Source organism: Ambystoma mexicanum, chromosome 3q (assembly GCF_040938575.1).
Source record: "Ambystoma mexicanum isolate Mex_15411 chromosome 3q, UKY_AmexF1_1, whole genome shotgun sequence".
Classification (NCBI taxonomy): domain Eukaryota; kingdom Metazoa; phylum Chordata; class Amphibia; order Caudata; family Ambystomatidae; genus Ambystoma; species Ambystoma mexicanum.
In genome coordinates this window covers 137,216,118-137,232,822 of record NC_090926.1, presented here as the reverse complement: position 1 = coordinate 137,232,822, position 16,705 = coordinate 137,216,118, and the positions used below count along the sequence as shown (strand labels likewise).

The 16,705-nt window shown below is 45.5% G+C and overlaps 1 protein-coding gene across 1 annotated transcript in view; it reads left to right on the top strand.

Annotated features, from left to right (window-relative positions):
* The window catches only part of PFDN5 (prefoldin subunit 5), a 118,786-nt gene that overhangs the window by 32,376 nt on the left and 69,705 nt on the right, over positions 1-16,705 (top strand). Inside the window, exon 2 of the mRNA XM_069653323.1 lies at positions 12,307-12,409. Within this exon, the coding sequence (XP_069509424.1) occupies positions 12,307-12,409 (103 nt within the window). The remainder of the gene's footprint in view (positions 1-12,306; positions 12,410-16,705) is intronic.

The following is a 16,705-nucleotide window of genomic DNA, read 5'->3' as shown; positions in this document are numbered from 1 at the left end:
GATGAACCTCCTATAAAAATTGTGAAACCTAGAAAAGATTAGAGTGCTTTTATGGATGTAGGAGTAGACCAATTGAGAACCTCCTTCACTTTGTCTACTCTCATCTGAACCCCTCTTGGGGTCAAAATAAAGCCTGGAAATTCCACCTCTGTGGCATGGATTGCACATTTGGTACAGAGGAAGTTCTCCCTCAATCTCTGTTGAACCATTGCTGCAAGCTGTACATGCTAAAACGAATTGGAATACATGAGGCTATCATCGAAGTAAATTCTGATCAACCAGTCGCTCATATCCTTGGAAATAATCATTCATAAAATACTGGAATTTGGCTGGGGTGTTACACAACCCAAACGGCATCACCAAGTATTCGCACAATCTGTATTTAGTTTTGAAAGCCGTTTTTGCATTCATCGCCTTGCCTTATTCAAACCAATTTTATAAGTGCCCCTCAAATGCAGTTTCGTGAACGTCAAGGAGGTCTTCAATTGATCCAGCAATACTGAAATTAACGGAACCGGATACTGGTTCTTTATAGTGACTGCATTTAAGGCCTGGTAATCTATGTAGGGCCTCGGATATCCCTCTTTCTTCATATCCAGAAAAAGAGGGGTGAGGCTGCTGGAGAGCTGTATATGGCTGTTCGTAAGGCTGTGTCTAAGTATTTTTTCTGGACTGTCTTCTTTCAAAGTAAGGGAGAAAACTCTCACACACAGGATCGAGGCTCTTGGCATCAGTAACTGTCTCAAGCGCAGCATGTGTGACGGTATCAAGCATGTCCATGTCATTGTGACGTCACCATGCACGTCTAGCTGCGCTTGAGCGGTTCTATATATTGTAGTACATGGGCCATGGTGGCAGGGTAACTGCAAGGACTGAGGACATGGTTCCTGGCCCTGCCCCCATCTTTGTCCTGGGTGAGGAGTAATACTAAGTCCACAAGATACTGGACTCTGGGCTAAGCAAAGGGGAGTTTGTTCTATCTGGTCGATTGGCAGGGTTATGGTCCAGATGATGGAACCTGTGAGCCAGCCTCTCGGGGACATGCCCCATTGTTAGTCCAGCACATTTATTCTTTACACCCTGATCCCCTTCAGGCATTTTCGGGGGACCGTGTCAGTATCTGACAGCCTGGCTGACTCAGAATCCCACAGGGACTGGTGATGGCCGTGGCTCCTGAGGGGCAGACGCCATTTGAATTGCAAGGCCCAACACCAATGGGGCATACGTCATTATGCCGTGTACAACATCCACCAGTGGAGTGGTGCGATGTTACAGGCAACACAAGCCTCTCTCTCTCTGGCCATCCACTCTGGGACCTCTTCCTGCTCCTACCTGTGAGGCTAAGAACCTTGGGGTCATCGACTCCGCCCTTTTTCTCTCAACTCTGCCCTCTCCTTCTCTCCTCACATCTCTGACGTCTCTAAGAAGTCAAACTGTCAGCTGCACCTCCTGAGAGGTATTCTTCCTTTCCTCACTTTCCCCAGAAGCTCATTGTCTCCAGAGCTCTGTCTCCTCAAGCCTGGACTACTGCAACAACCTCTTTCTTAATCTTCCTGCCTCTACTCTGCCCTCTACAACTTATCCAGAACAGGACTGCGAGACTTGTCCTTGGCCCTCAGCCCAGGGATTGTATTTCTCCAGCTCTGAAATCTCTTCATTGGCTGCCAGTGGTGGCAAGGATCAACTTCAAGACCTTCTGCAATGTGCACAAGGCTTTCTGGGGCCTGGGACCGCATTACCTCCAACTCCTAACTATCTCTCATCTCAAGCTCTCTGCTCATCCACCTCCAACTCGCTGAGGGTCAGCTGATTTTCCAAGCGGAGAGTTGGGGGCAGATCTTTCTTTGGCTAGTGCCTCCCTATGGAACAGCTCCCTGCCGCTCTCTCAAACTTGAGCACAACCAGTTCCGGAAGCGACTCAAGACCTTCCTCTTTGCTTCTGCTTCCTTTCTTCATCTTCCATGCTGAAAACCCATGTGTTCCACGCACTGGTCACCTAGCCACCTTCTGAATTTGGACCCAGGTCCCTGCCTATCCAGTTGCACCTCGCACTGCCTCTTGGCTTCCCCAGCACTTGTGGTCTGTATCTGCAACCCTTCATTCCCTTCTCTCTGCAATTATGAGCCAGCCGTTGGCTGCACCTTCTGATTTCCTGCATGGAAGCACCCACTGGCTGCACATTTGATTACCTGCACTTCTCCACCCTCCCCTTTGCACTTCCCACCTTCCCTGCACTTCCACGATCTTAATGACACAAGGCCAGTAGATTGTATTTTTGTCCTCGCTTTGTTTCCTCCTCCTTGTCTTGTCGTGCCTAGAAACACTTATGTACAGGTGCGTTATGAATTCCATAATCATATCATACACACACACACCTTTGTGCTTGCCCGCAGTAAAACAGGTCAATTCAAAGAAACCAGAAACAGCACAATTGAGTACTCTATGCTTGATTCGCTGCTGACAATTTCCACATCTGCTCCTCAACTGGAAGTCACCAGTTCTATGCAGGAGGCGGAAATTCCGACATCACAGCCTAATCAATCCTCAGTAAATGTTCAACACCAGCGTCCCAAAAAAATAAGGCCACAATAAATAGGTTAAAATGTGGTTGCAAGCAGAGGCGTGGAAAGAAGGAAGCAACAGATCTATCTAGCACACCACCTGCATGTAATGCCTTGACCAATATGGGGCCGCCAAGCCCAAAGTAAACCCAGTGATGCGCATAAAGTAGAGAGGAATGGGAAACAGTCCACAGTGTATGTTAGAAATGCACAGGACTTGCATCCAACTGGTACACTTGACAAATGGTTACATGAAGCAAGCCCAAGAGCAGGCTCATTCACAGATGGTGCCACTGCAGAAATATTGTGCCACTCAAGCACCATCCATCCAGTTCTTAAAGCCCTATGAGCATCCAACACAACAGCAGGGCTGTTTACAATTGGAACAGCCAACCATTACAGGGTGGGGTGCATCTTATATTGCATCCCCTGCCCCCCCCAGTAACCCAATGACAGGGAAGGTTTGACAATGGTCAGCATGTAATGGGTCAACCAACGCATGTGTATGGCACAGCGATGCTTCCTGCCTCCTCTTGTATGCCAATTCAGCCATGTGTTCAGATGCAGCAGTCTATATCGTGGAATCCACCACAAGCTCCTTTGAGTAGTGTGAAAAACCAGAGGGTGTTTCACAACCTAGTCCCCGGGGATCCCGTACTCAGGTGGCCAGGCAAAGGCCAACGCTTTTGGATCCCGACCCTGGGGGTGGACAAGCGAGGGAGGATCACCTGGGTAGAGGGTCCTCGGGGAATGGGGGAGAAGCACCCAATGGTGAGACATAGTATTCCCCCCTTTTTCCATAACCCATCTAACCCCTAACCCTGCTTATTTTATGGGAAACTACAACTCCTATTATTCCTCCCCACTTTATCTTAACAAAAGTACTGCACCGAGGAAGACGAGTAATGAGGTCAGAAAGATTACCTCTCTTGACTTGCATTGTCCCTGTTCCTGTAATGAGGCCAGGCAGTCGGACACAAAGCTCTAACAATTTACACCTGCTACTTATTGGTACACCCTGAGAAGATAAAAGGTGGCGCGCACAGGCACACTTTGAGCGAGGCTACGTAAGAGAAGGAACAGCTCTTACATGGCTGATGTGGACCAGGCGGTGGAAGCTGGAAGCCTAACGTGCTGATCAACAGTTGAGAGGATCAAGAGAAAGCCGGGCAAGTGTTTCGAAAAGTAAAGCGAAGCGTGCAGTGGAAAGAAACCTTGAAGTTGCAAGAAAGCAGCCGGTGGCCCTTCCGGGTGAAAGGCGGAGTGGGGGGGTGGGAGGGTGGGGGGGGGGTCAGAGGAGGCGTTTGTAACGGCCTTGAGCTGCTGGATAAAGGTTAAAGAAATCAAATTAACACGACCAGTGAGCTATCGAGGGCAACACAAGTTAGGTTGATGTTAAAGGGAAAGTGACTGTAATTTGAAAGTTGAAGGTTGCATGTGTGCCAATAAAACGCAAATGAAGAGAACAATTGTTTAAAGAAAAAGGATACAAAGTAGCAGAGTGGTCCTGTGAGGTGAAGTCGCACATTCGAAAGTCTCTGAAATGTTATGAATTTTGCAAGATATTAGAACGGAGATCAAAGGAAAGAAAGTAACCATGATAAGGAAAGAAAGTTGAATAAGAAGAAAGTGAAATATGTGAATTGTAAATATGCCAAGATGGCCAAGGCAAAATAACTTTGGAAAAGGCCAAGAAGGCAAGCGAAAAAGGATAAGAACTACAAGTACCAAGAGGCATTGGTGCTGCAAGAGAAGATTGTGAATTGAAGGATTGTTGAAAGAAAGGTCGAAGTGGTCATGCAAAGGTCTATGTAAATTCCTTGCCGTTTCGAAAGTCTCCGACAGTGAAAAAGATACCTTTTAGATCAAACGCGGGGAAGCGAACCCCCATAAAGGAGAGCCAGGCTCGAGCCTTGCAGAGGGAAGCCTGGGCAGAACTGTGAGAAATTGAGACCACGTGAACTGAGCATTGATGACAAGGCAGACGAAGCCTAAAGAAAGTGATTGAACTACCAGAAGTTGGAAGCCTCAGATGGAATTGTTGAATTGTACCAGTTAGCCAAAGTGTGCTAGACTGATAGAACCGTGCCATACACCTATCCTTTGTTTATTAAGAGTCTCTCTAGACCCTTTGGGGTTGAACCTGGGGAAGGGTTTTGGTACTGAAGCCATTCTGACATTTTTTTTTTGAGACACTATTTTCCTTTTGTATTCCCTTAACACATTATGTTGTTTTGAGAAGAAGGGCAAGGTTAGGTTTTCTTAGTATAGGCCTATTTATTTTGACCAGACTGACTTGGATGTATTTGTTATTGTTTAATCATCGAGATTACTTCAATTTTAGAGTTGGGGCCAGTTAAGAATTCTACCATCCCAACCAAAACATTGAATAAAGGTTTTCGAAACTTGTCTACTCCTCGATACCATGCCTTCCTCACAGTAGGCAATATATATGAGGTAATATGGGTATCTAATCTAGAATTAATTTGATCTGTGGTGCCACACTGAATTTAGCTGTTATGACGAATTGTCATCCTAAGAATTGCTCTAGCTCAGGGAGGAACAACTTTATAGCTGATCACAAGAACAATAAGAAGTGTATGTGCAACACCGAGGGAGGGGAGCGACGGCTACGCATTGAGGAAATCAAGCCGGCAAATGATAGTCCATTTGTTAACCAGAAATATTTGATGGCCATATTTAGTCAAATAAGGGGCCTTCAAATTGTCAGATTTTGTCACATTGAGGCTGTGGAGCTTCCTACAATACACAGCAATACAAATTGGGCTGTTGTAACTCTGGACTCCCTGGTGGTGGTTGAAAGGATTTCATCTGAGTCTACTGAACTATGGAATTTGGGTTTCGAGGTGCAGGTTAGCAAGCACAATTTGATTGCGAGTGAATCGAATCACAGGGGTGAAGTTGGCAATTCTGGATACATCCACCATACAAACTTGGCATCATGCAGGTCACATTCCTAGTACAATCCTAATCTGGCACTGAGGGATACAGTGGTTTGGCAGCAAGTCAGGATTATTGCCAATATTGAACTAGGGCGATCAATAGGCATGGTGCAGTACTGTCCTGGAATACCCGGGGCTACAATTACGTAGATATTCTTTTTCTACAGGAAACGTGACTTAATGTAGAAATTGTAGTGAATGGTTACATGGTTTTCACCCAGAATGGTCTATCTAATCTTAGAGGTCACCCGAAGGGGGGGCCTTTATATTGATGTTCGCTCTTTGCTAGCTGCGAAAATGGTTTGGATAAATGGGGATGCCTCCCGTTAGATGTCGGTCTCTATAACCAACTACCCCACCAGTAATGCAAGCACATTGATGCTCTCCCTTAAACAGCCGTAGGTCTGACCTTCGGGGGTCGGGGGGGGGGGTCGTAGACATTGATAATCAAACATACTATTGAGAAATGGGGTCGCCTTTTTCCAGGGGGTGAAATATTGGTGGCTGGGGATTTTAATGCACATTGGGATCTATAGCGATTGGAGCGTGACCCATCCATACTAAAGAAAAAATCTGTTGCAGCAGGCTTACATGCATATGAATCAATCAAGCGTGGGGCAGTATGGGTGGATAGCCTGTTGAAATATCAAATGGAACCCCTTGTGCCTAGTGACAAGTCTTCTTTGATGGATATAGTTACAAGACAGGCGGATGACTCCCACGTCTAATCTGGATTGTATATTTGCCACTAAATTGCTGCGTAACCTGCTTTGTAAGTATCGGATCAATTTCACCTACTTAAGTGATCATGCAGTGTTGGAAATTAGGTTTGATACTAACATGCAAACTTGGCATATCCCGCTATTGAGCAGGCCTGAATCATTAGAGCAAGGAAAAAAGTGGTCAGAGTCAACATCCCAAACAAATTGTTGTTGGTACAGACAAGCTGGGTTGGGAATCTTACGATCTTTATGCCCCTTTCATTGGTCAACTATATTTCCTGTTGCAGCTAATATAGCCGAGTAAGATTAGGCAGGACAGAGTCTTCGGCATTGGGATAAAGCCATTTGACATAGGGATGCACTAGTGAAAAAAGTATTAAGGGGTGAGTTGACCAAGATTGGGCATAATGGCATCCCTAACATCGGCTCAGCAGGCAACAGAGTCGGCCGTTGTGAAAATGAGTTAGAAGAACAGGTTAGGGCACTATAAAAGCAGTTCCTTTACCGCGCATTGGAAACTGTTTTTTGAAACTCATTAAAACCAATAATTCACACACATTTTGGTCCTTCTATCGAACTCGTATTGAAGGGAAATCTCCAAAAGAATTATGTGGGATTAGTGAATCGTGTTGGTCAAAATGTGTATAGGAAATAGCCAAACGGTCATTTACCCTACACAAATAGAGGTGTGATTATTGGAGGCCAGATGAGTAGTGATAATGTTGACACTATAAAGATGGGAATTAAATTGTCCCGGGCTGGATGGACTGCCCAATGTGTTGCTGAAATCGAATCCTCAGATTTGGGCTAAAGTTCTCCCGTAATGTTTAGGGAAATACTGCTTGGTGGCAATATCCCAGATAGCTGGCGACTACCAACTTTAATTCCTGTGTCTAAAAAGGGTCCATATAATGACCAACGGAATTATCTTTTGCTAGCTATGCTGGATTCAAGTAGCAAAGTATTTTCCATCATGTTACTTAAGCTACTTGAAGAATGGTCAAATAATAATCATATTCTTCAGCACCAGCAACTTGGTTCTAGGAGAGGGTGTTCGACAGTTCTGGCCATGTGGGCCCTGCAGTTAATATGTATGGATGTCTACAATGGAACAGATGGGTCTTTATATTGTTTTGTCAACTATTCAGCAGCATTTGATTGAGTATATCGAGAACGCCTGTGGAACAAATTAGCTGCTTGGCATATGGATCCATAACTGTTCTATCGTGTACGTCTCTTGTACAGACACATTTGTTTCAGTTTGAGTCACCCAGGAGGATGCCGTAACCGCACCTGTCACCACTAATAGAGGATTGAAGCAGGGGTGTGTTTTAGCACCCCTGTTATTCAACTTCTATATGGCGGGGTTTCTGGCATATTGCAGTAATCATCCCCCTTGTTTAGAGAGCATACCTATCTCTTGGATAGGCTACACGAATGACATTGTAATACTTGATCGCTCGCACCCTGGGAACTACAACACTCGCTGAATGCCCTTGCGCAGCATGTTAAAGAAAACAGCATGGTAATTAACTGACAAAAAAATAAGATTACAAGCGCACCGCAAGTGGAACATTTCTAAAGTTACAATTGGTGGTTAGATGGCATTAAGCTGAATGAAGTTAAGAATTGCATCTATTTGGGATATCCATTTACAGGAATCTTTCTCAACAACTGTTGGGGACCCCTTGACTCCCAAGCTTATGCGTAAGTGGCAGGTTTTGCGAAACTTCATAAAAGCAAGGGGAGGCGAGTCTATTGAAGGCCTCGTTGAAGTTAACACTAAATCTGCCATTACAACATTGCTGTATGGCATTGAATCTATGATGGGCGTTGGCCCTAAATGGCGGAACAAAATAGAGGGGAAACTACTGAGGTCGATGTTGTGTTACCCAAAATGGTCTCAGTTGAACAAGCCTTACAAATGGAGTTGGGGCTGACTTCACTTGCCATGTTATGCAAGATGAGATGTACCTGATTATTTATTAAGATTGTGGACGGAGAATCTGCTCAACCTCTAATCCATTTCTGTTGGTTCTGGGAGTGCATGGTAAGTTTAGAGCAGCTAATTCTCCCAGTCGTAGATTGAAAACTCTTAACATTATATTAATAAGTGAAATGCACAAGCATTCCCCAGGCAAGACAATACAGGCAACACACTTTGAAGCATTATCGACACAGCCGGTTTTCCAGGGTCAGACTAGCTAAAGATGGCCACCAGGATTGCTTAGTCTTACTACTTACCTGGTTGCATAGCAACCAGCATCAATCTATCTACGTATCTATATTTATTTTTATATAGCGCTGTTCGTCCAAAGGCCTCGGAGCGCTCCCAAAGACGGCCAGACTTTGATACAAACAAAAGGAAGTGGATGGCAAGATGTTGAATTTCCAGGAAGCAGACGGGATGAAAGTTGTCAGGGTTGAAACAGATTGTGGTTATTGTTGGACCGTAGATTTCTCCTGATGTCAGTAAAATAGTTTGGCGCGGTACAAGCTAAACATTTAAAAACCATAACGGCGCCTTTGAATTTTATTCTTTGTCCAACCAGGAGCCAGTGGAGATTCCTCCTTGCTGTTGAGATCTTGGGAGTGTCGGCTGAGTCCATTACCAGCCCTGACTGCTCCATTCTGAATGGTTTGCATTTTTGTTATATTCGATTCCGAGATACCCATTAATAAACCGTTACAGTAGTCAAATTTGGAATTTATTATAGCACCAGCAATCATGGCAAGGTTAGGCTTAGATAGATATGGGTGAATTTGCCATAGCAAATTGGAATAAAAAGCACACATGATGATGCATGCCTTTTAAAGGAAAGGTGAAAATCCATGAAGATACCCAGCGTTTTCACGTGGTCGGATGCCAGGATATTGTTGTTGATTTTAAAACTTTGGTATTCATCCTCTAGTTTTTTTAGCCTCTGTGGAGCGCCAATTATCAATAGTTCTGTTTTGGCTTCGTTGAGGGTCAGTGAGTTTGTTGCCATCCATGGATGGCATAAAGCGCCTCTTACTCGTTGTGTGTCATTTTCATAAACTCCTGACAGCTTAAACACCAACTGGGCATCATCGGCGTAGTTCGTGAACCCGACACCCAGGGTTCGTAGCATGTCACATAAAAGCTTAGAGAAGATGTTAAAAAGTAGGGGCGATAAACAGGACCCCTGGGGGACGCCACCGAGCAACATCGTTTTTAGGGAGGTATAATTCACTTTAACAATTGCCGCCATTCTGGGTCCCAAAAAAGGATTTACACCAATTTGCTGCAGCCGGAGAGCCTCTTCCGACTGTTAACCTTTCAGCAAGAAGATCGTGATCTATCGGATTAAACGCCGAGGAGAGATCGAGCAATAGGAGAAGAGCTGGGTTTCCGTTTTCAATAATAGAAGTAATATTTGTCTGGAGATCTAGAAGAGCCGTCTCAGCGCCATGGTTGGCACGAAAACCAGATTGTTCATCCACAAGAATGTTGTTTTTTTTTCTACGAATTTCTGGTAGTGATGGTATGCAATCTTGTCAATTATCTTCAGAAAAAATGGCACATTAGTCATGGGTCTAAAGTTTCCAGGGATTGAATGATCAAGAATCAAGAGTTAGCTTTGCCTGCCGGACCTCTACTAAAAGGATCCAGTGGCGTAGTACAGTACTGCATCACAGACAGGGTAAGTGGACTGCCGTACTTCCACCTTACCAGCACAGGGAAGAGCACCACACTGGTGTATTTATGCACTGTGTGCAGCGTTGTGATGCATAATCACGCAGTTAACAGTACTTACTGGTAGTCATAACATTAAATGGCAGTAAGAGCTGGAAGCTATATACAGTTCCTAAATAGATAGCCCTATGTGACATTTCTCCACAGAATGATCCCGCTGGATTTATGTGACCAGACAGCAGGATGTTGGACTTAGAAGCATACTGCTAGAACATTACCAATACCAGATTGTATAGTAATTTCTAATACTGATTCGTGTAGACACAATATTTGTCAATTGGAACACTACATGTTACTATTAAAGATTCTTCTTAGCTGAGCACGGACATCTATTCCTTGCTTTCCAGCCAGACGCGCATGAGGCCAGCGGAATCTGCACGTTATGTATCCCATTGGCGGGTTCAGAAGAAATCTTGAGCATTTAATGACGGATAAATCAATCCGGATATGGACTCTGCTTAATTCAAGATGTATACCTATATTTGTGTCGCAGATACTGAACACAAGGCCGCCACAATCGTGCACTGTCCAACAGCTTGTGATGCTGAAACACCTTAGTGTTGACGACAAGCCAAGAATACAGTGGTGTAAAGCGCACACCCTACTGAATTGAGCCTAGTGAAGCATGCAATGAAATTTAGTTGGCCCTAGTCGAATAATAGGGTTTATAGATTTATAGGATTACTTGACGTTTTTAATTGAGAATCTATTACACCTGTAATGTATTGAACCGTCCTGTGTTGTAATGTTTGTTTTATTTCTTGAATTTATTACTTGTATAAAATAAAGTACAAGTCCTAGAAGGAGAAGTCGGATGGGTCCATATGTATCCGGAATCGCCCAGTTCAATTTTGTGTTTATAATGTATTGTTACCTAGAGTGAACAGGGAAAAGCCTGGAGCCCTTTTGTGAATATACACCCAGGAAGGATGCCATGACCCTGAGTCTTAAGGAGGAATGTAAGGAATGAACACGTGGTTGCCCAAATGCCAATCAACTACTCCTGGTTTTGTATTGGGCGTGCTGGAATTTTATTGGCTGGTATGGTGGCAGCATGATGGAGGCAGAGAAAGCAGGCAGATGGACCAACCTCTTCTTTCTCCATTGCATTCATTCTTGATGTGGCTGAATAGAGGCCAGATTTTGTCCTCCATGATGGCTACATGACCTGTGATTCTTGTGAACGCTGTTTTGCTGCCTCCCTGGCAACCCCTGCACTTGGGGACCGTTTTTCTGTATCCCTTCAGTCCCCCTACCAGCACTTATGTCTGCACTTCCTTTACTTGCCACTAACTGGCTGTTTATTTGTCTCTTTTTTAAAATTTTGTAATTTTATTTTTTATTTTATTTATTCCACTTTCCCGTGTACTGCACTTTCCCCTCCCTTCCCCGTGCACTTTTCCTTTCCCCCTTCCCATGCACTTGCGCAATCTGAATGACACCTGGCCTAGTAGGATCGTTGTCTGTCCCTTGTCCCCCCCCCCAAACCCCCCTTGCCTTGTCGCGCTTTGAAACACTTGTGTATAGGCGCGTTATAAATGCCATATCATATATCATATTAATCCTTCCGAAGCTTACAGCGCAAGAGCCCCAACGCCATACTAGCTGTGCATGTGGGAGCTCCTCTTCTGATGCACTGGGAACCTGATTGGCTCCAGACCTGTTCGTTTTGAGGCCGATTTCAGCAGTGGCACGCTGAAACCATCTAGCAGATTCTAGCTGTGAAGGAGTATGGCCTAGTGAATGAGGTGCACCGTGAGTAAAGGACTTTCTGGTGTGCACAACCCATTCACTGCCCAGGTAAGGGCAGGTCTTAACTTCTCAAGCAGGCTTTACACAAGTGTTCCCTCTTTGCCAGCTGTCTTGTCCGTCTTCGAGTGATTGGTGAGTTAGGGATTATGTTTGTAATGCTGCAGGGCGTGCTTTTTGTATTTCACTTTCCATATTACAGTGACCTAGATGCCATACAAAATGGATCCCTGCGCATCCGTGTCCTTCTCTGCCATGTTGTCGACATGTTTTTTCTTCCATTCACTTCCTGTTGTGACTTTTTCCTCACAGGAAGGGGGGTATGGGGTTGGGTCAGCACTGTGTTAGGATGGAAGCTGAAGAAGCAGATGTTGGTGTCAGAGATAATAAGGGCAAGGGAAGTGGTAAACTCAGCTCTTTGCCTTTAAAGTCATCTGATTGTCATGAAAGATCACTAACGTACTTGATGCTTCCTATTTCAAAAGGTGCAGGTGGCAAACCACACCCAGTATTATTTTCGCTCACAAGCCTGCTTGAACTATATCTGTGTCATGCTGTGGCTTCTTCTCTAAGAGTGTTGTTTATTTTCCCAGGAAGTGGAATTTCTTTCATCATCCATTGCCCAGCTGAAGGTTGTACAAACAAAATATGTTGAAGCAAAGGATTGCCTTAATGTTCTCACCCCAAGTAATGAAGGCAAGTATTGGGAACCCTCCTAACATCATGTGTCGTTTTTTGTTTATGTTCTCTTCTAAACAAAATGTAACTATAAGCGATACTGATGTATATTCAAAGTTATTTCTTCTTTTCACTGTTATCACCCTACTAGTCTTCTCTTCAAAACTTCTTTCATCATAAACTCACTGTATTTGCTACCCATATTTCTTTGATGGCAATGCGAGGACCAGCATTTTCGGCCTGTCCAAAATATGGAACTTGAAGTCACATCACACTATATAACTACTCCCTGACATGACTGTCTTACTCCTACCCAAATTCCTCCTCATTTTAGCTGACGCTTTTTCATAGACCAATTCATCTTCCCAATGAAATACATTGAAATGGGCAGAAAACATGTTCACTTGATTTTTTTTTTTAAAGTTGTACGGTGCCCACATATTCAAGATCACTTTCGAATGGATTGTGTCCTCCCACGTATTCCTTATCTTTGATATTTTCAATATTCAGCTTTGCTGCTTCGGAAAACTTTTTTCAACAGGGGGGTGCTGTGCGTCAATGTCTGTCGACTCGATGTCCCTCAGAGGCCTCTGTCACGATGTCGACATCACAGAAGGTATAGGTAGCACGCGCAGCGCCCGTTGGCTTCAGTTCTGTTTTCTGCGCTTACGCTTCGGATATGGTGCGCTTCATTCCTTGACGGGAATATCTTCGATAATTTCTTCGATAAATTCTCAATTCTTCGAGTGAATCCATGAAGAATGGCTTTGTCTTTGGTGTCTTCCTCTCCCTGGTCGGGTTTCAAGAAATGCTGTGACTGCAGTGCGACGATGTCGCCATCTTCCTTGTCTACAAGTTTCTCACCGGAACGGGTTATTTGCCCCCATTAAATTTAGCTCACCGGCCCAGTGGGAAGAGTTTAGATTACAAATGTTAAGTGTTCGAGAACGCGGCCTTGCGCTGCGACTGCTCCGAAAAACCATGTCGAAAGATCTCCTAAGCACAAAAGCCGTGCGTCTTCAAACCCTGCGAGCAAGACTCCTCGAGAGCTATCAAAGGATCCCTCGAGTCGAGGAAGAGTCCCCTTGAGAACTGAGCTTTCGGCCTCATCGATGCAGAAAGATGCAACACCATCAGGGTCGAAAGGTGCGCCATCAGTGCTAATAACCTATGCAAAGCCATCTACGCTTCGAGCGTGGACCTCCTCGACACAACCTTCGAAGACGTCAACAGTTTCAATGTTTTCGGCTCCTTTGACCCCAAATATAATGACATCTACTACATTAGAAAAGACATATACTCCTTTGCCCGGGTCTGATTATTTCAAGTCCCTCTCCTCGATTTATGAGGATGCAGAGGAATCTTCTGATGAATCCAGACCTTTTGGGTTGCAGTATGGAACACCATCAGTGCCTGAAGCATTAATTTCGGAAGATTCAAGAATAAAAAACCTGCAAAAATGCCTGCATGATGCTAGTGGGCTAGACACCCCGCCCGAAGTTGAGTTTGGCAGGGCAGACCCTGGTGACCACGCCAAAGTGACATACGAGCAATTGATGTCACAAGTTATGGAGTATATGGGGTGGTCCAGACCAACACCAGTCTTTGAGCAAGATGATTTAACTGACATTTTGGACAGGGGAAACACAAGAGGACCCAATTGTGCCTTTCCTTCTAGCCTTACAAAGGTGTGTGGCTACCAACTGGGAGGCACCAGAGGTCATTCTGGCTGTCAGCAAAAAGTTGACTTCAAAGTACAGAGTTTCAAGCTCCAACCCTTTTTACTTGTCCAAGCACCCAACGCCAGAGTCTGGTGGTTCAGACCGCCACCTCCGCCAGTAGGCAGAATGCCTATCCTACAATCCCTCCAGATAGGGATGACCAGTGTTACGATGCCATGGCCCAAAACGTTTTTTCGGCTGGGAGTATGGCCTTTGAAATCGTCTAATGCTATGTCCACGTTAGAAAGGTTTACACTCACCCTTGCAATTCCATGGCGGCTGACCATATCCCTGAAGGGGAATAGTGAGACAGGTTTTTAAAGGTTGTCAAGGATGGGAAAGATGCGATGTGCGAATACCTCCAGACTGGTCTCGACTCTGCTGACAGTATCAGCAGAGCTATGGCGGCAAGTACAGTGATGCAGAGATTTGCCTGGTTGAGAAAGTCTGGAGTTTCCCCAGACGTACAATCCAGACTTCTCAACATGCCCTTTGAGGGCACTCATTCAATCGGAAACAAAGCTGATGAGAGTGTGGAGAAGCTGCAAACTTCCAAGGCAGCAGCCAAATCCCTTGGTGCTGCAATCAGACAACCTCCAAACTGCCTCATGGGTACACCCTGGAGGGGTAGGTCCTTTCATCACTACTCCACATTTGGAAGGGGCAGAGGACAGCCAGCTTAAAGAGGACAAAAAAGATTCCCTCGCGTTGGATGGGGAAGGAGTACTAAAACCGCAACAGCAGCGGCTGCCTTACCTTCAGCCACTGCGTCAGTCTCCCCAAAACCTCTCTGAGGACTTGATTCACAAGACTGCACTGGGAGGCGATTACTTCAGATGCAAGGGCATTGGAAATAGTTGCCCAAGGTTACTGAATAACTTTTCTGCAAAAACATCAGTCATCCGAGAGCTAGTAGTGGAGAGGAACAAGGGTTGATACTCCCCTATTTTCTTATCCCCCAAACAAGACAGAGGATTGAGACCCATCTTGGACTTAAGAGACTTGAACAAGTTCCTCAGGAAGGAAAAGTTCAAGATGATAACCCTTTCTCAGATCCTTCAGGCCCTCCAGCTTCAGGATTGGATGGTATCATTGGACCTTCAGGATAATTACTTTCATGTGCCGATCCATCACATGCACAGACCATACCGGAGGTTCGCCGTTGGCGATTCTCATTATCAGTTTTGAGTTCTGCCATTTGGGCTGACCTCCGCCCAAGGGTATTCACCAAACTGATGGCGGTTGTGGCAGCGTGTCTCAGGAGAGGGGGAATTGACATTTACCCCTACCTAGACGATTGGCTGATCAGGGCCAGTTACCCAGAACAGGCCTTGGAACATCTCAGCTATGCCTGCCACTCCCTTCACAGACTGGGCTTCTCCCTCAACTTAAAGATGTCCCACATGATACCGTCAACAAAGACTCCCAATTCATAGCGCCAGTCCTGGATGCATCTTTGGGAAAAGCCTTGCAACCAGTGGTGACGGCTCAAGACATTCTGCAGATGGTGACTAAATTCCAGAATGCCCAGCGTCTACCGGCCTTTGGTTTTCTGAGGTTGCTCGGCCTCATGGCATCCTGCATCTTTCTGGTGCCAGAAGCTCGCCTGAGAATGAGATCTCTCCAATGGGCTCTCAGGACTCAGTGGTCCCAATTCTCAGGAAGGATGTCGGGCCTCCTACAAATAAGAGTCTCATTGGATCTTCAGTGGTGGGCCTGTCGGGAGAACATCTTGAAAGGAGAACCATTTTGGCAACCATGGCCGGAGTTGACGGTAGTGAAGGACGCCTCGCTCACGGGGTGGAGAGCCCATACCAACGATCTGACAATCAGCGGCTGTTGGTCTCCATCGGAGTCCAAGCTGCATATCAACCTTTTTTTTTTTTTTTTTTAAATTTATTTTATTTTCAAAACCAAACAAAAAACACATTACAACTGTTCCCATACGTAAAACATCATCGGACCATCACATTTTCCATCATAACACCCCAACTCCCCCCCCCCCCCACCCTCCCCCCCTAAACTAGAGCCAATTCTCCCACCTCTTCTACGGGAGCATTATCAGGTAGCGCAACACTTGAGCGCTCATCTTCTGAATCCTCTGTTTCATCCTTACTCTGATGTGGGTTCGCCATAGAGGTCACCAATTGCCGCCACTCCAGCAGGGACCCTACTTCCTCCTCGCCCCCCCCCTGGTGACCGCTTCAAACCAAACTACAGATTCAGCTTCCGCCCATCTTAGGAGGTCCGCCCACCATAACTCCACCCTAGGTCTATGGGCCGCCTTCCAGCCCATAGCAATCCTGCGTTTGGCTAGGACGTAGGCCAAGTCCTTCACCTTGCTTATATGTTTTGCATGTCGGGGTCTAGGAAACAACCCGAGCATACATGACCAGGCTGATTCCACGTCCAGCACCACTCCCCCACCAATCAGTTTCGTTTTAACCTCCTCCCAAAACCTGTACACCTCCGGGCAGGCCCAAAACATGTGCAGCATCCCCGCATCCACCTCCCCACACCTGGGGCATTGCTGCGTAACCGGTCCCCCAAACTTTGCAATTTTCCCGGGAGTCAAATAAGCCCTGTGGGTCAC